The following is a 23,095-nucleotide window of genomic DNA, read 5'->3' as shown; positions in this document are numbered from 1 at the left end:
GATTGACACATGGAGTTTGAGTGAAGCTTGATTTTCTCCTCTCTTTCAAAGATGAAAGCTTTAAGTACTGTTTATCTGATTAGTACAGTTTTGGTGGTCTACCAGACATTGCAGGTGGTTGTTAGGAGTCCCATTTTCTCTGGATCTTTTAACCATTTTTTGAAACTCAGTTCAAAACGTTCCCCTTCTTGTGCAAAGTTAGGTCTAACCTCCTCACACAAATCTTCAGAAAAATGAATAACTTGCCCTTAATGGCTGTTTTGGCTGGGATTTAAATAAATGAAGGACAGTCTTTGACTCATTTGACACACCCCACATTTGACACTGTATAAAAACAGTGTGTATGTGTGTGCATGTGAGGGAGAGAGAGACAGAGAGTGTCAGACAGAGGGCGTATGTGTGTGTGGGAGAGTGTCTGCATGTATGTGTGTGTGTAAGTAGAGGTAAGTGTGTGAGAGGATGGTACGCTTATCCTGGTGCTGATCTTGAAAGGGCATGACTATCGATCGCATTAAGCTTGCTGCAAACCCAGGAAATCAATATGTTTTTAAAGGCGAAGTGGGCTGCATGTGGCGCTAGCACGCGCAGGCTTTATTGATACAAGGATCCAGAAGTGGCCCATTTTGGTCGATGAAAAGAAGCAACCAGCGAATAATAGAAATATGAGGTAGAACCAGCAACATGAGACTGTAAAGGGCTTCTTTATATTATAGACCACACATGCTAATATATTATAATAATAATAACGAACCTACCAAATTGCACAGTCATGTGCAAAAGTTTGGTCAAATCATATTTTATAAGTAAAAATAAGTCAGTCGTATCCTCTACAGGGAACAAACCTAAACATGTCTTTGGTCTGCAAAGTTTAGTGCAGCACTTTTTATTTACACTTATATAGAAAAAAAGCATCAAATATAAAAAGTGCCATTGCATTTTATGTTTTATTTTTTCCCAATGTATTCAATTCAGCAAATAAAACATATCCATAAAAATATGTAGACATACTTTTTGTTGAGTATATGTATATTTTCACATCAACAGCCAGGGGTGCCATAACTTTAGCACACAACCGTAGTAATAATGTTTAAAGCATGTCATTCGAATAAACACTTGTAACTATTCTTCTATTTGAAAAAACTGGTTTTTGGAGCTTCTTAAAAGCTCTTTCGTAAATGGCTACTCTACAAAGAACAAGCGATTTTTATAGTGATACATAAATAAATACATCAAGAACAAGTTCAATAATTATTATCAGTACAATTCACTGAATATTACTGCAAAGAATGGTTCCATTTCTATTTTAAGGTCAAGGAAAGCCAAGAAAAAACACTGTTTACATAAGTAAACAACTTAACAATTCGCATTAGCTAATGCTAGCAACTCATCCAGCAGAGCTAAAATAACATAGCTCATGTAAAAGTATATCTGCTTTATGCGTTTAGATAGTAACACTGAGGTAGAAGATGGCATTGCTGAAAGTTTATAACCGCATTAAGGTAAAAACTTGTTTTAAGACAGAAGAATTGAGTGAGACAGCTTAGAAAGTTACCACTAGCTAGCTAGCTATATCAGTGTATCCTAATAAGCTCTGTAACATTTCTAACCAAATAAATGTCACTTTTTACCTCATCACTGGTGACTAAACGAACTTACCGAAAGAAATGCCACAGATCTGTGAGTACAAAACCACTTGAGTGGTGAGAGGATAAATCTAGCGACACTGCTACCTACCACACAGCCAGCTTTCTGAGGTATGAGAAAGCTAAGCTAACATTCCTGCTGAAAATATAGTCATTTTTGTTGGTTTCTCATGGCGTCCAATAGCCAGTAATTGTATTTTGTGCTTCCCTGATGGGCTGATTTAACAGTGCAAAGGATTGTAACAGTTTAATAGGTGTTAATTACAGATGTATTCGACGATTTCTTAATGGGATCCAAAGGTGTCCTACAGGAAACTAGTGTCTTTAATGGTAGTCATTAAGCCAATTGCCATTAGAAAGCAAGACCATCAGGTTTTAATCCTAATGGTTCTGATTGTCTTTTTTCAGCATGGATTAGCTAGCTAGCTACCGTTCAAAAATTTGGAATTACTTTTCATATAAACTTTTTTGGATATTTTATATACAGTAACAGCATATCGTTGCTGTCAGAACAAAACCTTGTATTTCCAAAATGATAACTTTACAGGAGAAATAAAAACCTACTTTACTTTTAATGTAAGTCAAATGGAGTTTTTTGCAAGTCATTTTTAGCCATTGCTGTTTGTCCATTCGTCTGTCTGTCTGCCCTGCGATGGACTGGCGACCTGTCCAGGGTGTATCTTGCCTTTTGCCCAATGACAGCTGGAATAGGCTCCAGCACCCCACGGCAACCCAGAAGGATAAGCGGTTTAGATGATGTGTGTGTGTGTGTGTGTGTGTGTGTGTGTGTGTGTGTGTTTGTCCATTCATCGTGAAATTTACACACAATATAAAGGGCAACAGGTACTTTCAAATTATATCAAAAATGTCAAAAATTGTGATACAAGGTTTTGTTCCAAAAGTAGCGATGTACAATTTGATATACACTAAACTAGACAACAAAAGGTAAAGTGAGATATCTTTCAGTATTTTAAGGTCTCAAACGCAAAATCAACATTATAATGACGAAGATATGGTGACAATAATAGATAATTCACTTATATCCTCGGAAGACATGTCCTTCAACGAGTTTTGACCGAGTTCTTTTTAAAAATCATTCAATGCACTCTCAATCATCAGATTCATCCACTCAGGGAAGGGTTCCAAAACTCAACCAGTGGTAAAATATGTTCTTCCACTTGTTGCGTGCAATTATACATTTCCACCAGAGAGGTCTCCAAATCCCCACAACTTACATAGTGTAGCCTTAACAACAGAAAATGCTCAGTATAAAAGGGGCACTATAAATAACTGTGACAAAGAGCGGCAGGTGCCTGGCCACCTTCCAGCCGTAAGGCAGCTTATCCAGCATCATGCTCCTTCAGTCTCAATTTAAAAAAGCAGGCAAAATCATTTATTGCCCTTTGCCCAAATTGATTGCTTGTTTAAAGCCATGCAGGAAAATGCAATGTGTATGATGGAAGATGGCAAGGGAGAAAAAACAGATAAGGTTTGACTTATTAACTATACCGAAGGTTCAGATTACAGACTACCTTTAGTTGAAGAAATGTGAATCAGTCTGCATTTTATCAGGAACTAAGGTGTACAAGACTCCTCCAACCATCTCGGTGGCATCAGTTCCTCTTGACTTGGCATCTGGGACGTGATGTGTGATGTGTGTGTGTGTGTCTGTGTGTTGGGAGGGTATCAAATGACAGACTGTTCATTATTGAGCTCTCGAGGTCATATACAGGATCTGTTGTGCCATCTGCTGTTCATTTGCAAGCATGCACCATATAGCAGTAAGGACTTACTTAATACAGGTCTATTTTTGTCAGAGAAAGCATATCATGTGTACTCAGTCCCAACGCTAGATTTCTAAGAAAGACAAAAATTCACTATATGTCCAAAACTATGTGGACACCTGACTATCACACCTGCTTGAGCTTGCTAGACATCCCATTCCAAAACCAAGGACATTACTATGGAGTCCCCCCCCCCACCACCACCAACAACACCCTCCCCAAATTATTATTACATGATAATTGCATTGTCAACATTCTGTTTTAAAGGCTTAAGTAGGTACCTACTATTTTGCTAATTTGTGATGTTTCCTTAAAGGTTTCATTAGCAAATCGTGTGGTTTTAATTTTATACTGCATTCATAAAGATATATCATATTACTTAATACATGTATATATAATGCATTTATGCTTTGATATTAGTATGTTACTAAATAAATGGTTTGTAATTCTAATAGTAGCTTGAACTATCAGATCCTGATTAAACTGCTATTTGTAGAGGCCTTTGATTATAAATTATTATAATTACCCATAATTTGATTGTTGTGATGTAAACAAGGTCATTCAGAGTGGTTTAATCCAGTGAACCTACACATGCCTTGTGAGATCTTATATGTAATGCTGAATGTTGATGATAATAAAATTGTGGTAAACCTGGGAAAGTTTTTGGGGGGGCTATTTAGCCTTACAGCCCCCTCATGTACCTGTCCACCATTAAAAGACTAACTGTGTGTGAAGAACTTTGATTCAATTGGTTTTGTCTAGAATGAAGAACTTATTATTCAGTAATTACAGGGACTTCAATGCGAACTGGTGGAGCTATTATTGGTTCTAGAATTGTGTGATAAAACTTGCCATTTAAGGGGTTAAATATGGAGAAATTTGGAAAAATCCATTAAAAGACCATCTCCTACATACGTAGAAAAGATGGTTCTTCAAGGGTTCTTTAGTAAAGGCGATAATTCTATTTAGAACCACAATATGGTTCTATATAGAACCTTTCTGAATATGTACTAAAAAGCATTCTTCTATTGTGACAATTTTGACATTTGCTACATAACAATAGCCTTTTTGGTGCTATATAGAACCACATTCAAAAAGGTTCTATATAGAACCATGTACAACACTTTCACCATCAATCTGAAAAACTATTTCACCATACAAAGTACCCTTTAAGCATGCAAATGGTTCTTTGAGTGTCCACAGTTATATATAGAACCACTGTCTTTACTAAAGAACGGTTGAAGAACTGTCTTTTTTAAGAGTATGTAACCATTTGTGTGCTTAAATGGTTCTTTGCATCTTGAAAGTGTTCTTCAGATTGATGGAAAATGTGTTGTTTGTGGCACCAAAAAGGCTTCTGCTATTGTTATGACGTCAAGATTGCAACAATAAAAGAACGCTTTTTGGTACTAAGGTTCTAAGTAGAATCACATATAATACATTCTCCATCAATCTGAACAACCATTTCACCCTGCAGAGCCATGTAATCATGAAATTGTTCTATTTAGTGCTCACGGATCTAAACAGAACCGTTGTTTTTACTAAATATCAATCTTTTTTAAGTGGGTAGGTCTCAGAAAGCAAGTGAAAAGCAATACTATCATATAAATAAACAATGACTAACTGTTGGCCAGTCTGATCTTATTTTGTTAGTGGATATCAGGTTCAAATCTTTGGCCATTTTAATATGTATATTTGTTTACAGTCATGAGAACGTGTCAGTATGCAGAAATTAATTGAATTATGTGGAAGAATAAAACTTTTTGTAGCTCCTTGCTTCACCCAGGAGGCTCTTTATACCAATTTTTGTAATTTGTGATCACTTTTGTGTCACTGGGAGAAGCATGGCCCTGTTTATAGCACTTCCTTACTCTGCCCATATTTGGTATGTTGCCTGCTGTGCATGTGGTGCATGTGTGATTCGTCATCCTGCTGTAGTACGAGTGAAACAGCCAACGCAGGTCATTGTTTGTTTTTTTTCCCACTCGTATTCAGGCAAGCCCCGCCTCCTGCGCTGAGACTGGCAAATATATCAGTTGCTGGGACGGCGCTGAATACTGAAACTGTGGTAGGGCTGGACAACTGTTCAGTAGAATATATATTTTTTGGCCATTTATGCTTATATATCAGAATAATCAGCCATATATTTCAAAATACATGTACATAGATGTATAGTATAAAATACTGAACATATATATGCATAAATATCTGATACAAACACCAAAAGGATTTATAGCTAAAAATCAAAATGAAATACACCTGCAACAACCTTACATTATAAAATATGAAGCTGGCATATAGGAATAATGTTTTTTTTTAATCATATATTGTGAAATATGTGTTACACAAATATGTTTATACATGTTGATATATGACTGAAACTTATTTCCCACATTGAAACATTTCCCATGTTTCATATATGTTCGTATGTGTCTAATAGAAGTTGGATATAAGGGAAACCCATATATGCTAATACATGTCATATATTTGAAATTTATTTAGTGCCATATATCAGATTTCAATATGAGCCTGTATCTTCATAATCATCATCATAATATAATAATAATTATTATAATTATTATTATTATTATTATTATTATAGGAGTCTTCACTATTCCCAGCAATCGACCCGGTTTCCAGTAAGCTAAAGCGGTTCTCTGAGTTTCGCCAATCGGCTTGCGAGTGTGAGCTACCAGCCAATCCCTGCGCAAGTGGGCGGGGCTTCACCCCCAAAATGGGTGGGTACAAATACCACGTTGTTCAGAAACCCGCACAAGGAAGTGAGTCACATGTTAATTACTGACGGGAAAGTAATGACCAACTTTGCTCAATACGAGCCGACACGGAAGGCGAAGCGTGGACTGTAGACGAGGAAACAGCGTCGAATAATAAGATTTCAGGTATCTGAAGAGTTGGAGGGGGAACGACAGGCATCAAAACAGCTGGGATTTAACACTAAAGACGGACGAGTGCTGTAGGTGAGTTAAGTCACTTTGGTTCAAAGTAAAATAGCCTAGATTAAGTGTTAAATAAGTGAGAATGGATTACTGAATTGACAAAGCTGAGTCCATTCAGGCTAAAAAAGTAATTATGTAAGAAATCTGTCAATCACAGAAAGTGTGTAAGTCAGTCTGAGTTAGGCTGGACTGTGGGACCTCGTGTATACTCACATAGCCAAGTCCACGTCAGTTCTATAAATTAATACAGTTGATTTGGCTGCTGTAACTGGAACCTCCATACATAATTAAGACTCCAGTTAAAGTGACAGAAGGTAAGCAGAATAATATAAAAATGGGAAGAAAAGAAGAAAACGAGGAATTTCTTTAGTTTGTCCTGCTATAGAAATCGACAGACCACACAAAAAACAGCCGAAGTCCCATTCAGTCGAAATTTTCTGTCTACATTTGGGTGATTCCTTTAAGGGAATTTCCTCTGACTTGGCGGAAAGTGTGTGGACGGAGTCAAACACAAAGAAGCGTGAAACAATGATAGGTCTTCTTTTACCTTTCTTCAAAAGACACATATGGTTTTGAAGAATATTCATACATGTCTTCACCAAAAACTATAGTCTACTCGATATTTGTCAAGTTAGAACCCACATTCAGTGAATTCCTCCACAGCTGCTGTAGCCACATGTAGCGGCTGTAGCTGAAGCACCATGTGTTCGTTTTCCTCACGTCTTTGTGTCAGAGCCATAACGAGAAATGAGGAATAGAGTTGAAAGCAGAATGATATATTAGCCACAAAGATGGGTCAGAAAAATAACTTTTACCTCAGTGAACTTTACTGAACAGTAGAAGTAAAAGTGGCCTCCAGAAACCTGAGTTCAAAAAGTACCGGGTGAAAAAAGACACTGCAACTTCATAGCATGTAGCACCTATCAGCATAGAAACTGAGGTCTGTCATGCTATTTTTCCTCTTTTTTGGATTCTTTTGGTCAAAAACTAAAATGAAAAAGGCTCAAAGTTGAGAGCTGAGCATTAGCAAAGCAGTCCAGGATCTAAACCAATGAAAAAGGATGAAATAAAACAAAGAAAATGACAAAAATATGAATTATTTTCCTCACAAATATACTTGAGTTGATTGTTGTTAGCATTGGAAAATCCTAGCATTGGAAAAGTAGAAATCCATCCAAATGTACTTAAGTACATGGAACAGAGTACAGTAGCCTAAACATCCTCAAGTAAAGTTATTTCAGTGAAATAATGAGTAAAAGTAGCCGCCAGAAACCAACTTAAGTACAAAGGTACCAGTGAAGAAAACTCTTTCGGTGACAAGCTGAACTGGAACGTCTAAGTACATCCACCATTTATCAGCATAGGAACTGAAGTTTGTCAAGCACTGTTATTATTCCATTTTTGGGGATCCATTTGGTCTAAAATACAATGCGAAAGCTCAACGGTGAGATGTGAGCATTAGCAAAGCAGTCCTGGAGCTAAATTACCTCAGTGTTATTGACTAAAATATTACTGACTAGAAAGTTTTTGTCTCACAAATATACTTGAGTAGAAGCAAAAGTGTTAGCACTGGAAAAAATCCTAGCATTACACATCAAAAATGTTTAATGAAGCACATGAACCTGAGTAAATCTACTACTTTCCATGGTTTTGGAAAGTAGCCCCTCAAATCCTGAGGTCACAGCTGTCTTAACTCTTCAATGGAATGACATGCACTTGCTACACTGGCCTCCTGCAATGTGAAATGCATGATCAAAGTTGTCAGCCTGTTTTCTTTCTTCCTGTTCTTAGACTTTTTTGCATAACATTTCAGGTGCAGACTTGTGAGTCATGATGGTGTCATTCAAGGCTGTTCTCTGACTGAGGACTGACGCTTGCATACACTTTCAGGGTGTTACTGCAATATTACATCATTTAGAGCAGCTGCTAACAGTTGTTCTCAAATGTCTGGCTGGTGTGGACTCAAAGCAAGTCATGCATTCAGAAGTACTGTGTATTGTAAAGTCTATGTATCACATTCGATTTAAGTTAACTCTTTAAAATCCAATCTTTATTGCATTCTCAGGCTTATTATCCAGTAACAACATGAACTACCATGCAAACTTGCCGAGTTATTCTTAATTTATAGAGGTGTGTAATAGAGGTTTGGATCCGCTGGCAGGCCTTGGGCATTTAAGCAGTTCATTCAACTTAAATATTAAAAGAAACATGAAACAAATGTTGGGACAAAACCTTTTATCTCCATTTTTGCCATTTTTCCTTTTTTGCCCTTGGCGTTGTGCCAAAATTTCATGATGAATCGGTCAATAGAAATGCTCCAAAATTATTTAACTTATATTAAAAGTTAAGAACATTTTTTTTTCGCTTGTAAATTTACCTTTTTGAAGATACAAAGTTTTGTTCCAACAGTAACAATATATTAAATATTATAGAATAAGTCTGCCAGTTTACATTGTAGTCAATGTAGTTACTGGATAATAAGCCTTATAATGTCATAAGGCAGGTGTACTTAAATATTCAATATATTATAAATATTAATAAAGCTAAAGAACTACAATTTTCAATTCAGAGTGCTGGTGCTAAAACAATATCTTACGGAAGTCTCTTCTGTTCTGTTTCTCTTAAAATTGTACCAAAAGGAGTTTATACAGCATTATAAATATTAAGGAGGATTTCCACTGATTTCTGTCTTGCATAATTCAGTGGTTGAGACGTAAACAAGGTGATTCAGCATGGTTTGATGTAAACTAGTGGACTGTTTTGCCTTATGACACCCTGCATGTATCTCTCTGTCATGAATGGACTTTAAAAAGCAAGCTTCAAGGCCAACACTCAATCTCAAGATTATCACAGAACAATGTCACGGGTATCAGGCAGCATATTTATAACTATGTAATGTAATAGCTTTCTGAGAGGGAGCTTTCAGAGGTATTAAACTCATCAGACGTCTGGTTCCTGTCATGGTTCCCCTTTAACCAGACAGGAACTAGTTTTTTTAGAGAAGCAATGTGCTATTGATTTTTAACTTTCAAAACAACCTGCAAATGATCAATTTCTCTAATTTTAGTTTAATTTTAATGTTATTTATCAATAGCTCTAAAACTAAAAATCAATGTTGTTAACTGGTATACCAGTATTGATGATATATATCATCTATATATATATATATATATATATATATATATATATATATATATATATATGTATATATACACCTCCTACCAAACCTCGTATCTCCAAAATGTAACTTTACAGGAGAAGGAAAAGACCTTCTTTACTTTTAATGTAAGTCAATGGAACCAGACGTTTTCCAAGTAATTTTGGGCCATTTTTTTGGTCCATTCTTCATGAAATGTACACACAATGTAAAGGGCAACGGGCATTTTTAAATTATGTCAAAAACTGAAAGACAACAAAAATGGAGATATGAGATTTTGTTGTGACAGTAGCGAAATATTACATTTTCATACTCCATAGCTGTATTTAGGGTGTTATAAGGGGTTGTATCAAGTCTTTTAACAAAGTTCACTGCTGACTCATGATTTTGAAGTATGGAAAGTTTACACCTCTCACTTTTGACCATTCTAGTAAGTTCAAGTTCAAAATCTCAAAGCAAATTTTGAAACAGAACACAGACTGCGATTAGCAGATACAGCAAGATAATCAGCAGCGACTTGATCATCGCGGCCTCAGACTGATGTAAACATGCTTGCTGCAGTGCAAGGGGTTGGATAACACAAAGTGTTCTTGAGTCAGGACCTTGAAGTTGTAATTGTTAACAAAGGCTGTCATGCAGAGTTTTACAGGCTACAAAAGACAACAGCAGTGTCTTGACTATATGTGAATTAGTGCCTTAGGTGTCTACCTGATAAATAACAGTGCCTCTCTTATATTAAGAACGGTCCATGTTTGTTTTGGAAATTGGTTTGTAAACAGACATGGTCATCAGTTCAACAGTTACATGGAATTGTGCTTTGTGCATCCAAATGTAGCTCATTTGTAAAAGCTGTAGTGCCCAATATGTTATGATCTAGCTGTAGCAGTCAAATGGGATCAGTCTCGCCTGAGGGGGTGTTGCAATATGTTGCACAACACTGCAAGCGAACACGCCATTCAACACAAAAACATTTGCTATTGAAAATGTCCCGGAGGCAGAAAGGAAGTTGATAAGGAGCTGGGCGTGTCACGAACCAGAAACAAAGTCTATGACTTGCTATTTCCTGATGAACTGGCAAAACTTATAAGGCTTTATTTAAAGGGGTGGGTCTTCCACAAGGCTAATTTGCATAATAATAATAATAGTAATATGTGTAATTTTAGCACTTTTCTTAAACCTAAAACCACTTCACAATAGCAGTGTGAAATTTTATGCTAATGTAACACCCTTCTGGATTTAACATATTGGGTGGAAAAAAATCCTAAAATGTGGCTTGTGCTGAAGTTTCACATTTTATGTTTTATTTTTTCCAATATGTTAAATTAAGACCATACATAAAAGCTGTGCTCTAAAATTTGCACAAAATTTGTCATATGTATTGTTTTTCCCTGTAGAAGACATATTTTATAGACATATATTCACATAGAAAATCAACAAAATTTGTCATTTGATGGAAGGTATTCAAACTTTTGCATACTGACTGAATGACATAAATATGACAGAAATTTGAATTATACTATAATATAAATTTTTGGCCATACCACCCATTACACCACTTGAAGTTTTAGAAAAACTATGCTTTACTGACAGATTGTCTCTTCTTAATGGTCGCACTTCTTAAACTCAAATAACCAACTGAAACTCAGTCTTCAATAATCGAAATATTTTACCACTGAGCATAAAGCTACTCAGAATTCTTTTTTTTCATATTTCTTGTCATATAGCATGTTATTATTATGTTTTTCACATTTGGTTTTCCAGCATGTTATTCATGTTCTTCCAGCACGTTTTTGTTTTTCTAACTATGATGGTGGTTTGTGTCCAGATTCACCAGTTCAGCCTGTATTGCTGTTAAAATTAAGTTTCATGTTGGGTTCTAGTCATCCAAGGTTTTGTTGTACCAAATATCGGTTTGATATCTGTAGTATTTTCTCCTCTACCGATAAAACCACAGGTCTTAAAGATGCATATATATATCTGTCCCTACACTACAAAGATCAATTTATGAGGCAAACATGCTAAATAAACTTCATATCCAGTATATAAAATAAACAAAGCTGCTAAGTAACAAAAAAGAGCCCTATTCTAAGTTCTAAGAATGCACAGTAACCCTGGTAATGATTCAGTTACCATTATCTGTTTAACAGTAATGCTTCCTGCACCTCAGAGTCATCATTTAAATTACAAATCTTACTTATCTAATGTTGTGTCTGTTGGTGAATGACGTTGATAGGGTGTCTTGCCTGATGCAGGATAATGAATTCTTTGGAACATTTTGTAATACAGTCATTCCTGTGTTTTGTTCTGGATAGAACGGGTCTGTTGTGTCGCCAGTAATATTGACATATTTAGAAAACAAAACAACCTGGAACAGATTGCTTGCCATGCTGTATTTGTTCTAATCTTGTGACCTCTGTCTTCCATGGCAATCCGTGTTGATTTCCATGTTGTTCGCTCTTCATGTAAATGATGTCTGCACACTCGTATTTAAGAACACAGCTACTTCCTTGTGACAAAAGAAAGAATGAAAGACATGTTAATGGAAAACTTGAACAAGGACACTTCACAATAAAAAACCTCCGCTCTTCTGGAAAGGCTTTCCACAAGGTTTTGGAGTGGGAATTTGTGTCCATTCAATCAAAAGAGCATTTGTGAGGTCAGGCAATGATGTTGGACGAGAAGAACTGGCTCACAATTGATAGTATAATGCCACAAAGCTCCCTCACAGAAAGTTATTACACTATTTGAATATCGTTTTACAATAGTTGTGAGATAAGCTTTTGGCCCAAAACATATTTTTTCCCAATCTATTTATGATGGAAAGGTACATGTTTTCAGATTTATCACTGTTTTACCATCATGAACATAGTAAAACCTCAGAAGACATAGGTTCACTGGTAATTTTGGATAGTAAATAAAATGGCATTTTTGGCATTGTGGACATAGTGACTCCTTGTTCACAATGACTTTGTTCCCATCTAAACTTGATTGAATTATGCAGAAATATTGAAAAATCTGAAATTCCCAATTACTGGCTTCCTTGTTTACCTTGTCCAGTCAAGTATTTTGGGATTGTTGCTTTATTATTTTTCGGGTAAGTCCAAAACTGACATATACTATCATGTCTCTAGTCATATTATTTATCAAAAATCGCAATTAGATGTTTTCCTCAAATCATAAAGCCTTTGTTATGAGCATTCTCAACACTGTCATCATTGTCAACTGTCAAGTAAAATCTAAAGAGAACATGGCAAGCAATAAAAAAAATAGTTGAATCCTTAATGCTATTTTTACACCCAGCAGGGAGATGAAGAGAGAAGTGAGTGCTGCTGTCAGCTTCCTGAAACGCTTTGCCTTGGAGCGAGGAGGCATCGATGAAACCAAAGCCAAACTGTTTGCTGCTAAACTACAAGAGCTCCTGTGCAAGAAGTACACGGACCACTGGTATCCCGACAATCCGAACAAGGGTCAGGCATACAGGTACCTAATCAATGAAACAGAAGCTTCTAACTGTCCTCCAACATTAGATCACCATGCAGGTTGACACAGCCAGCCTGCAAAACTAGCAGAAATTTAAAGTGGAACTCCAGTTTTTAAGATTTTTTCTATGAGATGTAAACAGTCAGTCCAAATGGCTTGATGTGAAATAGTTAATTGAAGGGAAACCTACTCAACTTTACTCTGGTGGTGACAGGAACCAGAGTCTGCAACACAAAAACAGTCATATGCTAAACCGCCCAGGGTCAAATTTGGCCTCTACTAGGACCTAAATATGGCCTTTTTTTCTGCTAATTTTAATGCATGAGTTAAACATATTTGGAGTAAAAACATATTTGGAGTAAAAATAAAACATAAAATATAGAATGTGCCATAAATTTTGTATGTTTGACGTGTTGGATTTAAATTAACAGTAAGTGGGCATTAAAATATGTAGAAGTGCTCTCTGATGTTTAACGTTTACTTGGAAAATCAACAAACCAGGTCATTTGATCAGGAGCGCCCAAAATTTTGCACATGACTGTATAGTCATTTACTATCCAAAGCAGCCAGTGAAGATGCATGGATGGACGGACGGACGGACGGACAGATAGATAGATAGATAGATAGATAGATCGATAGATCGATCGATCCCAGAGGAAATCCAGTAGCAATCATACAACACAGCACAGTTATAATAATAAGGGTGGCACAATATAAGAAGAATATATACAAAAAACCTGTCCAGATGTGCAAGATGTGCAGAAGTGCAATATGTACGGTAAGGTGTCCATATGTGCAGATAAAATAAACCTATGATTTACCATGAGAGACTCAGCCCTCATCTATCCTCTTCCCTCCTCTCTTCTGGCCCCACTGGGAAGAGTTGAAGAGCCTAATAGCTATAGGGACAAAGGATCTCCTGAGTCTGTCAGCTCTGTGACAGCAACCTGCCGCTAAACTTGCTCCTCTTATCCATGATGATGGTGTGCAGTGGGTGGCCATCATCATCCATAATCCATAATCATCCATAACCTAGACAGTATCTTCTAAGTTTTGAAATGCAGTGTTGATAGTGGTAAACTAATATTTTCTCTGGGGACTATTTTGTCTTATAATGCATTACATGTACTCCTCCACCAATAATGGACTAAAAACGTTTAGAGGTAGTATAAGTAGTAGTTAGTAGACGTCTATTTCTTATCACCGCCACTGTTGGCACTCCTGATTTTAAGTTTCTCTAGAACGAAACATTTCACATGAAACCATTCTGGATTACTTTTTTTTACATCTTGACGATTATGCAGAAATGTAAAAAATCAGTGGAAGATTTGTAGGATGTCATATCATTCTTCGCACCCCTCACCCCGTAACAGATGCATCAGGATAAATGAAGGCACGCCATGCGATGATTCAGTGCTCCAAGCATGTGAGGAAAGTGAACTGAGGCCGTCTGAGCTGGGCCTCCCCCGCGAGATCACACTATGGATTGATCCGCTGGAGGTGTCTGTTCGGTAAGTAGCTTCTTCACACAGGCCTCCTTTTGTAGCAGACACCAGCGTCTACAGTGTAAGATAAAGTCTTTCGTGAACGAACTTAAAGTTGGCTTGACAAAGTTGTTACTAAGGTGTTGCTAGGCTGTTGCTACAGAGTCCCAGGTGGTTGTTAAGGTATTGCCAAGCTAATAGTATAGTGTCCCAGGTGGTTTCTAAGGTGTTGCTAGGCTACTGCTACGGTATCCCAGGTGTTTGCTAAGGTGTTACTAGGCTGTTGCTGGGATATCCCAGGTGGTTGCTTTGGCGTTGTTAGTCTGTTGCTACACTTTCTCAAAAGGTTGGTCAGATGTTGCAGGCCCATTGCTATGATATCCCAGGTGGTTGTTAAGATGTTGCTAGTATGTTGCTACAGTTTCCTAAATGGTTACTAAGGTTTTGCTAGGCCATTGCTATGATATCTGAGGTAGTAGTGAAGGTGTTGCTAGGCTGTTGCTATGTGCGTATGTACATGTGCTAGTATTTACGTGAGTGTATATGTGATGTGAGTGTGAGTGTGAGAGATGCCCATATCAATGGTGGCAGATTTTAACTTCTCAACACCCCCCCATTCATTTCCTTTGGAGAAAAAAATGGGTTAGAATGCTGTACGAAAACTGTACATGCGATCGGATCCAAAAGCACAAGCACATTGTTCCTCTATAACCTGTTAAAGGTTTTTTAAAAAAGTAGGAAGATAACAAAGAACAGTAATAATGGAAACAATGTTGTCCAACAGATCAGGTGAGAGCTGCAGGCATTTCACAGTGGCTCGTTTCAGCGAGGCAGAGGAGGAGGATGAAGATAAGGAGGCCGGTCTCAGTCAAGACAGCTCCGATTCGGTGAATCTGGACACTTCGGACTACCACTCGGCCAGCTCCTCTGACTGCGGCTCAGCCGTGTCCAGCGACACAGAGGAGGAGGCGGGAGACGGCGAGACGAAGAAAGTAAAAGGGAAACCAGAAGAAGAGAGGAAGGGGGAGAACAAAGCTTTCGTGATTGCAATGAGACCCAGACTGAGGGAGCCGAAGCCGCGGAAAATTCCAAAGTCTCAGGTATGAGTCATCACATCAAGGGAATTTTGGTTCTTATCTGTGTTTTTACAGTAACCACACACTTAAACATCTGTCTAGAGTGCATGCTATTCCACAAGTCTGGGAAAAGTGATAAATGGGCATCTATAGTACTGCGCAAAAAACTCCACCCTTCATTTGTTTAATTTCCAGTAAAAATGGACATCAAGAACAAGTTATTTATTTTTCAGCATCATAAAAAAACAGTACACATATATTTAAAAGAAAATTATGGAGAAGCCTCAAGAACTTAACAAAATATCAGATGTTACTGTTTCAGCTGCTTAAAGACATTTGCAAGGATATTTTTTCATACTTCCAAAGTTCAGTCTTAGAAATTGGTTGCTTTTTCAGCTTCTCACAATTCAGTCAATCCCAAATATATGCTATAAATTTTTGTTAACATATACATGTTGATAACATATATCGTCTTGATTTGGGCAATAGAGAATATAAGTAAGTGCTTCTATGAGCCTCCACTTCATAAAAGTGTAAACTTCCTTTCCACAAGAAATGATGACATTTTTAAAGACTTCTATTCCATAATTCTGTATATCCATTTGTAGCAATTTTGCATATAACAAGTTTTTGAAAAGAATAACAGTATAATGGAAAATAAATTTTTATTTCTCTAATAAAGGTGGTATGAATCATAATATAGCACTGATATTTTGTGTGTGTGTAAAGCTCACTCATAACAATGTATATCATAAGAAAAAGAAAATGCTTGAAGGTCATTTTTAATGCATTTTGTAACAAAACTCTTCATTTAAAATTAATATTATACAGGACTAAAATCACTGAGAAACGGCAGTAATAATTACAGTATCCTACCTCAACAGGCAACACTACTCCTGTCTAAGTAGTCCCAAAAAAAAGGCTTTTTTAAATAAAAGACTTCAGATTCACAAAATAAATTGCTTTGTCAAACACAAATCAATTATTTAAACAATAATTTTAAAAAGCTTTGTTGTTCCTTCGCGAGTGAAGCTGTTAAATTTATAAAATCATTTTGTCAAAGCTGATAAATACAACCAAATCAGTCATCAAAGCAATCAAACAATTCCTAGAAAGCTTTGGAAAGTAAAGCCTTTGGATTAATATCACTAATTGTACTGTATGTTTCTATTTAAAGCTCCCTGGGCTCCAGTACTTCTACCACCCGACACCAATGTGGCCTCAGTACAAGAAGAAAGGCCCAGTACTGCTCACCACCATTTGTACCCCTCCACCAGCCCCTGTGCTCGGCTACTACGTACTCCCCAAACCTCCGCCTCAGTTCATCGTCCCCCACGCAGCCCTCCAGCCGTGGGGCGCCGTCAAAGGATAGACTAAAACCAATGAGGGTGGGATCGGTACGGTGACCAACTAGTAGATTCTGAGTCTCATGTTCAACTGTTCTCAATATTTTATCATGAAATACTTGTAAATGATGAATTGTTATATAATGTAGGTTTTCCACTCGATCCAAAGGGAACATTGACCACTGATGCTTTCACTGAACCAAGCAATACTGAACAACAGTCTTAAGCAAAGGTTTAGGCACCCCTGGTCACATGACATGTTTTGTTTATTTTCTAAGTAAAATAAAGTACCCATTGTCTGCTACACAGTTTTATACAGTTGTGTGCAAAAGTATGTGCACCTCTGCTCAAATGACAAGTGAAAATAAGTTAACACGTTCTCTACAGAGAGCACATTTTAAAGCACAATTAATGAGTATTTGTTGAATTTAATATATTGTGGGGGAGAAAAACACAAAGTGTGGCCAGTGCAATGGTATGGCACATTTTGAATGCAATATTTAAGGGATTAAGTGTTCCCTGTAGAGGATGTGTTCACTTACTTTCACTTAGAAAATCAACAAAACATGTATTTTGACCATGCAAATTTAAACATACAACTGTATATTTGTTAAATTTAACCCACTGGAAAAAAGAAAAGCCATGTTTTATGTTTTTTTTTCCCCAATATGTTACATTCAGCAAATTATGAGGCATTTTAGGACCACTGTTAATAAAAATAAAAATAGCAGACTTCGAGAATAAAGTCGTCATATTTTGAGAATAAAGTCGTAATATTTCAAGAAAAAAATCGTAATATTTAGAGAAAAAAAAGTCATAATATTTGGAGGATAAAGGGGGCTAACTGTAGGGGGGCTGCCGTAATGCGTTGGGGTCTCGGTTGCTGTACTGGCGCCGGAGTTCTACACACTCCTATCTTCTTGTGGATCAATCGTTTTGATTATCATTCTCATTGTCTGTGAAACTTCATGCCCTCTCTGAATAGTATGGAGATGTACCCCCGATAGCCGTGTAGACGCTCCGAGTCCGTCTGGATCTTTATTCTAAATAAACACAGTTTCTCATACTAATAACAGCCTGGTGATGATGTGCCAGGAGAGACAGGGAGACTGAGTATTTCTTAATGGGTGAATTCGATATGAAAGTATAACTCCACCAACTTCTCAACTCCCCTCATTTAACACGAGGAGGTGCTGCCTTCCCTTTGTAAAGCCTTTGGCCACAATATTGCGATGTTTCATGGTATTAATGCCACTCTAATGTCGTAATTCTACGACTTTTTTCTCGAAATATTGCAACTTTTTTTCCTGAAATATTACGACTTTTTTCTCAAAATATTACTACTTTATTGTCCACTATAAAGTCTACTATTTATTTTAGTTTCTTTATTAACAGTGGACCTAAAATGCTGTCGTAGCAAATAAACAGAAATGTAGCACTACATTTTCAGGTAAATTGATGATGTGTGAACTTATTTGCAATTTTAGAAAATCGGCAAAACAAGTCATTTCATCAGGGGTGCCCAAACTTTTGCACAAGACTGTACATGCAGCTCAAATCTTCTATTCAGGGACCACACGACCTGATGCAAGCATTGCATCTATGAAGCCATTCTGTGAACGTTTGAATCATTAAGAGATTGTCACCTATCACTATTTAACTAGCAAAACATCTCAGAACTTGCATTTAATGGTGGTTTCTATAAGAAAATCAGGTAGATATATTTATTGATGATTAAAAACATCACTGGACAAGGGGAAAGGGGGGAAAAAAAGGAGAAAAGAAAAGCATTCTCTATTCAAACATTCCCTGGTCATCACTTCCTTGACTCAGGTATGTCCTTTTTTGTGTCATAAGTGCCTGTGATGCTTTATACAAAGTTGATTTCATGTTTTAAATCACAAGAGTGGGGGCTCAAAATACTGTGATCTTTGTTGAAAGTGTAGCAGTAGTCTAGCATAGTTAGCACTTCACTGTGACAAAAACATCTCTCAGGATACTGATTTGACTACATTCCTATGAAAAAGACATCACGTCTGAGTCTTTGCTAATCCTCACTTGCATCGTTTTCTATGAGTTTGTTCATGAGTGTCATTCATTTCAAAGCCAGTAGATGATGCTATATACAGCAAAATCCACTGTGTTCTGTGCAGGGCCTGACCGATATGAAAGCTTTAGGGCCGATACTGATATTAAGGGCCTAAAAATTCCGTAACCGATAATATTGGCCGATATGATTTTAAATGTGGATTTTAGGTTTTAAGTTCATACTTCAGTAGTTTTAATTAAACAGTGCTTTATTGACACTTTATAACTATATGAATAAAACTGGTCAAATTACATATTTGTTGCATTTTTAGGTGTCATCCTTTATATTTGTGGCACAATTACTGTTTATTTTGTGAATTTAACATATTGGGGGAAAAACATCAAATCTAGACATTTTCTATTGCGTGTTCTATTTTTTTTCCAATATGTTGAACTGAAATTTTGCAGAAAATGATTTGAGTTTGTTCCCTGCTGATGATGTTTTAACTTATTTTCAACATGAATTTAACTGGCGGTGTTCAAACATTTGCGTACAGCTGTAAATAGTGCAGGTCATGCACACACTCTCAGAAAAAAAGGTACTAACCTGTCACTGGGGCAGTATCTCTCTTGTCACTGGGGTGGTACCCTCAAGGGTACATCTCAGTACCTTTAGTCAGGGAACATAATTGTACGATACTCCACTGAAATCATGTTTTCTAAGTTGTATTGACTCCACATGCCCCGTCTCGTCTCCAGGCTTTTTATTTTATTGTTCTGTTTCAAAACATTAGGTTATGAAAAGGTAAAAATATGAACTTTTCCCCTGGAAAAACTCATTTAAGGTTCACAATTGGATCTTAAAACCACTGTTGTACCTTTGTGGGACCATTTACATTGTTTGTACTTTAATGAACAAAAAATATACCTGCACAGAACCTTTATTTCTAACAGAGTATTTACAGCTGTATGCAAACATTCATAGATGTGTATGGGGCTTTTGGAAATGCCCTCCAAAAAGAAGTGGCATAAAAAGGTCTTATTTATGATGTTTCATGTTATTGTACATGTTGTTGTATGTTGTATATTTAAAAAGGGGTTGGTTTACACCAGTGGCACAAGTGTCTAAAGTGTTAACCTGTTGTCAGCAGGTTGCGATGCCGTGACCAAAACAGGCTGAAACTGTCAACACCACAAGTCATCGAAATCATCGGCCTGCTGATATATCGGTCAGGTTCTAGTTCTGTGCTGTGCTTATACTTCAGTGCAAAATTATTTATATTTGCATCACAACTTTGTCTTGAAAATTGTGCTTTTTTTCCACTGTGCTTTTTAACCAGCCTACAAAGAATATTGCTTACCTTTATATGAAAATCTGAGCTGAAATCAAATCTTGATTTTCTGAAAAACTTCTATTTTTATAATCACAAATGGCGCACTTTACAAATGTAGATAGCTTTTGACACTGGAATTGTAAACTTGGCTTTTTTTTTTATTGTACGTGTTCCTTGCTTTCCTGCTTTCGCTGACATTTAATTCTTATTTGCTTTTTAATGTGGAAATCCTATTTATTTGTGGTTACTTTTTACTTTACATACCAGTAGCATCAAGTGATGCAAATCCTGTGAATGTTTTTGCCTCAGTCTAACAGTTTTGAGTGTTATTGTTGTATATTTCTCTGTGTGCATATATTTTATTAAAATAATACTAATAATAATACTAATCATTGTGCATTTTAATATTATTTTTGTCCCTGAATTTTTTAAAGGGGGGAAATTATTAATGTTCAAAGTTCAGTATGCCTCTCCAAATTCAGAAGTAAGTTGCATTTTGTAGTTTTATTGAAGTTACTTAAATGTGATACAGATATAATAGGTTGAAATTGGTTTTTCAGCTAGCCAGAACTGCCCTCTCCGTGTCTGCGGTTCTTTATAAGTGGACAGAATGATCCATAGCTTTTTTGCAGACTTTCCATGAGCAGTAAGTGTTAAAGGACCCATATCGTGACTGAATTCCCCTCACTTTCTTGAAATAAAAGACTTAAATTTTAAAACATACCATTCACTGCCCAGTCCATGCAGTCCATAGAAAGAGAAGAAGCTGCTAAAACAGCCTGTTTTGAATTCACTGTTTTTGTGATGTCACAAAAACCAACACCTTTACATAAATCCACCTATATATCAGTTTAGCCCCACCTATTCAAGCGTTAAGTTATAGTTAAGCTGTATTAAATAAGGAGTCTTTCAGCCCTGACTGCTTTTTGAAGGAGGCATAATTCAGGGCAGCCAATCAGAACAGAGCTTATCTACACACAGAATATCAGTCTTAAAGGCACAGAAACAGAAACAGCCTACATTTATTTCCAATGCTATTGGGATAGACTGATAATGATTTAGGTCAGGTGCTGGCAACCCAAATATTAACAAGACCCATTTTGTCCTTTCAACAATAAATCAAACCACCTTGGGAGCCACAGCGTTTTATGTCAATTTATTTAAGTAACGTTTTACCGTCTTGGCTGTAAATATGTCTCAGTATGTGCTAAAGTACTAATATAGACTAAGAAATGTAATATAAACGAAACCACAGACTTACTTTGCTCTGCTTTTCTCGCATCTCCGGCCGGAACCTTTTCCACAAAAGTAGATCAGTTTCTTGTAAAATGTCTCTCAACATTTGACTTTTTACGAGGCTGAAGTCGCTTCTCATTCACCAGCTTCTTCTTCGAATTTCCCGTTCCACCTTAAATGCTGCCTGAGGCGCCAGAATGTGACTGCTGCACCATTTAAGGTTGAACGGGACAATTCGAACGAAAAGTTGAATTCAGCTTCATGACTTTTTAGTGTTTGACCGTTTTTTTGCAGATTAAACGTATCAGGAAACCAGCTGGAGAGCTTATAAACGCAAAAAAGTCCATTCATCTCCAAATTATCGATGTTTATCTTAAATCTGTCTCTTTGTCGTTTCGTTAGCTGCTAGCTAGGCGAGACTGTCTGCGTTGCTGTGGTGACCAGCAGTCTGCGCGCCAACCTTCAGGGTTAAAGGTCAGTGAATTACCGTTATACTCCAGCGTTTAATACCATTTTTTGTTAAAACTGCATTAGAACGATCAGCACAGCTTTATTTTACTGCAAAAATGATTATTTTACTTTTATTTATTTATTTTTTTTTACCTAAAAATCTAATTCTGCTGAGGAGCAGTTAAAGAGCCACGCGCCTGATTTAGAGATATAGTTCTGCATTACAGTTCATAGCGGGCCAAAGAGCAATTCACATACAGTGCATTTAAATAGGCATGCATACTCACATTTCTAATAGAGGAAATGCACTGTTGTTCTGCGTATTTAAATGGTTAAGATGTAAACAAAGTCATTTAGAGTGGTCTGATGTGAAACGCAGTGTCTTTATAAGATTAAAAAAGCTCAACCAAAAAATGATTTCATGTGGAAAAAAAATCTGTACAATTAAACAATGCAAAGCAAACATGTAGCTTAGACGAACAAAATCGATATTTTTCACCAGTTCAAACCTCAAAAACACTTCAAATCAGCCCTTATGTTGTTTGCACTTATGCTGATTTAATAGCATTATATTGCTTATAATGTCTATTAAGCTCATATCAACAACGTTTAACAATTAGGTTTACCTACAGCTATTGAAAAGACTAGAGAATTATAAAGTATATGAGGTGTGCGGATGTTTGGGTGGGGGTTCCTAAGAAGGCATCGTACACTCGCCTATTCAGACACCTCTACATTGCTGTTATTAACACTTTCTTTACAGAGAAATGGGCAGTGTGGCTACTTTTTCTATCTCAAGCGGGGAAAAAATTGCTGATGTTTGCCCAAATGACCACCAGGTGGCGGTAAGTACAGCTGTTAATGCTCGGTATCTTGGGAGGGTTGCGACGCGTGTTGCCTTGGAAACCGGTCTCAAACCAAACCACTTTAAAGGGACCTTCGATATTAGACAGCGTCCGGAAACGCTGCCTTCTAAGAGGCTGTTTCATTGGACACTGTTAAAAAACAACTAAGTCCGTGTTTCATAAGACAACAGTATTAAAAGAGAACTCCACATTTTTCAAATTTGCTGCATAATTAACTGGTTGAGATGTAAACAAAATCATTCAGAGTGGTTTGG

The 23,095-nt window shown here is 36.8% G+C and overlaps 1 protein-coding gene across 5 annotated transcripts; it reads left to right on the top strand.

Annotated features, from left to right (window-relative positions):
- The first annotated feature begins 6,202 nt into the window (after positions 1 to 6,202).
- On the top strand, positions 6,203 to 17,548 carry si:dkey-79d12.5 (protein BTG3). 5 transcript variants are annotated; one of them, XR_005008554.1, is made up of 6 exons: positions 6,203 to 6,405; positions 12,842 to 13,021; positions 14,395 to 14,532; positions 15,290 to 15,605; positions 16,759 to 17,300; positions 17,396 to 17,548. XR_005008554.1 is itself a non-coding variant. In XM_036593560.1 (5 exons), exons 2-5 carry the CDS (start codon positions 12,849 to 12,851, stop codon positions 16,951 to 16,953), a joined length of 822 nt encoding a protein of 273 aa, XP_036449453.1. In that variant the 5' UTR covers positions 6,203 to 6,401; positions 12,845 to 12,848; the 3' UTR covers positions 16,954 to 17,541. The 5 variants fall into 5 exon arrangements, 4 of the variants coding, with proteins under 4 accessions (XP_036449453.1, XP_036449443.1, XP_036449435.1 ...); XM_036593560.1 differs by having other exon boundaries at positions 6,203 to 6,401; positions 12,845 to 13,021; positions 16,759 to 17,541; XM_036593550.1 differs by having other exon boundaries at positions 6,203 to 6,401; positions 16,759 to 17,541.
- Positions 17,549 to 23,095: the final 5,547 nt, after the last annotated feature.

Source organism: Colossoma macropomum, unplaced genomic scaffold (assembly GCF_904425465.1).
Source record: "Colossoma macropomum unplaced genomic scaffold, Colossoma_macropomum, whole genome shotgun sequence".
In the NCBI taxonomy this organism is placed as follows: domain Eukaryota; kingdom Metazoa; phylum Chordata; class Actinopteri; order Characiformes; family Serrasalmidae; genus Colossoma; species Colossoma macropomum.
The sequence above is the reverse complement of the archived record's forward strand: the minus strand, read 5'-3'. Positions and strand labels throughout refer to the sequence as shown.

What these genes read in the sequence shown, in the direction of transcription:
- si:dkey-79d12.5 (XM_036593560.1), top strand. Translation starts at nt 12,849, where the DNA reads ATGAAGAGAGAAGTGAGTGCTGCTGTCAGCTTCCTGAAACGCTTTGCC. An exon ending in AACAAGGGTCAGGCATACAG is followed by an intron (nt 13,022 to 14,394) that starts GTACCTAATCAA and finishes ACCCCGTAACAG; the next exon opens with ATGCATCAGGATAAATGAAG. An exon ending in CCGCTGGAGGTGTCTGTTCG is followed by an intron (nt 14,533 to 15,289) that starts GTAAGTAGCTTC and finishes GTTGTCCAACAG; the next exon opens with ATCAGGTGAGAGCTGCAGGC.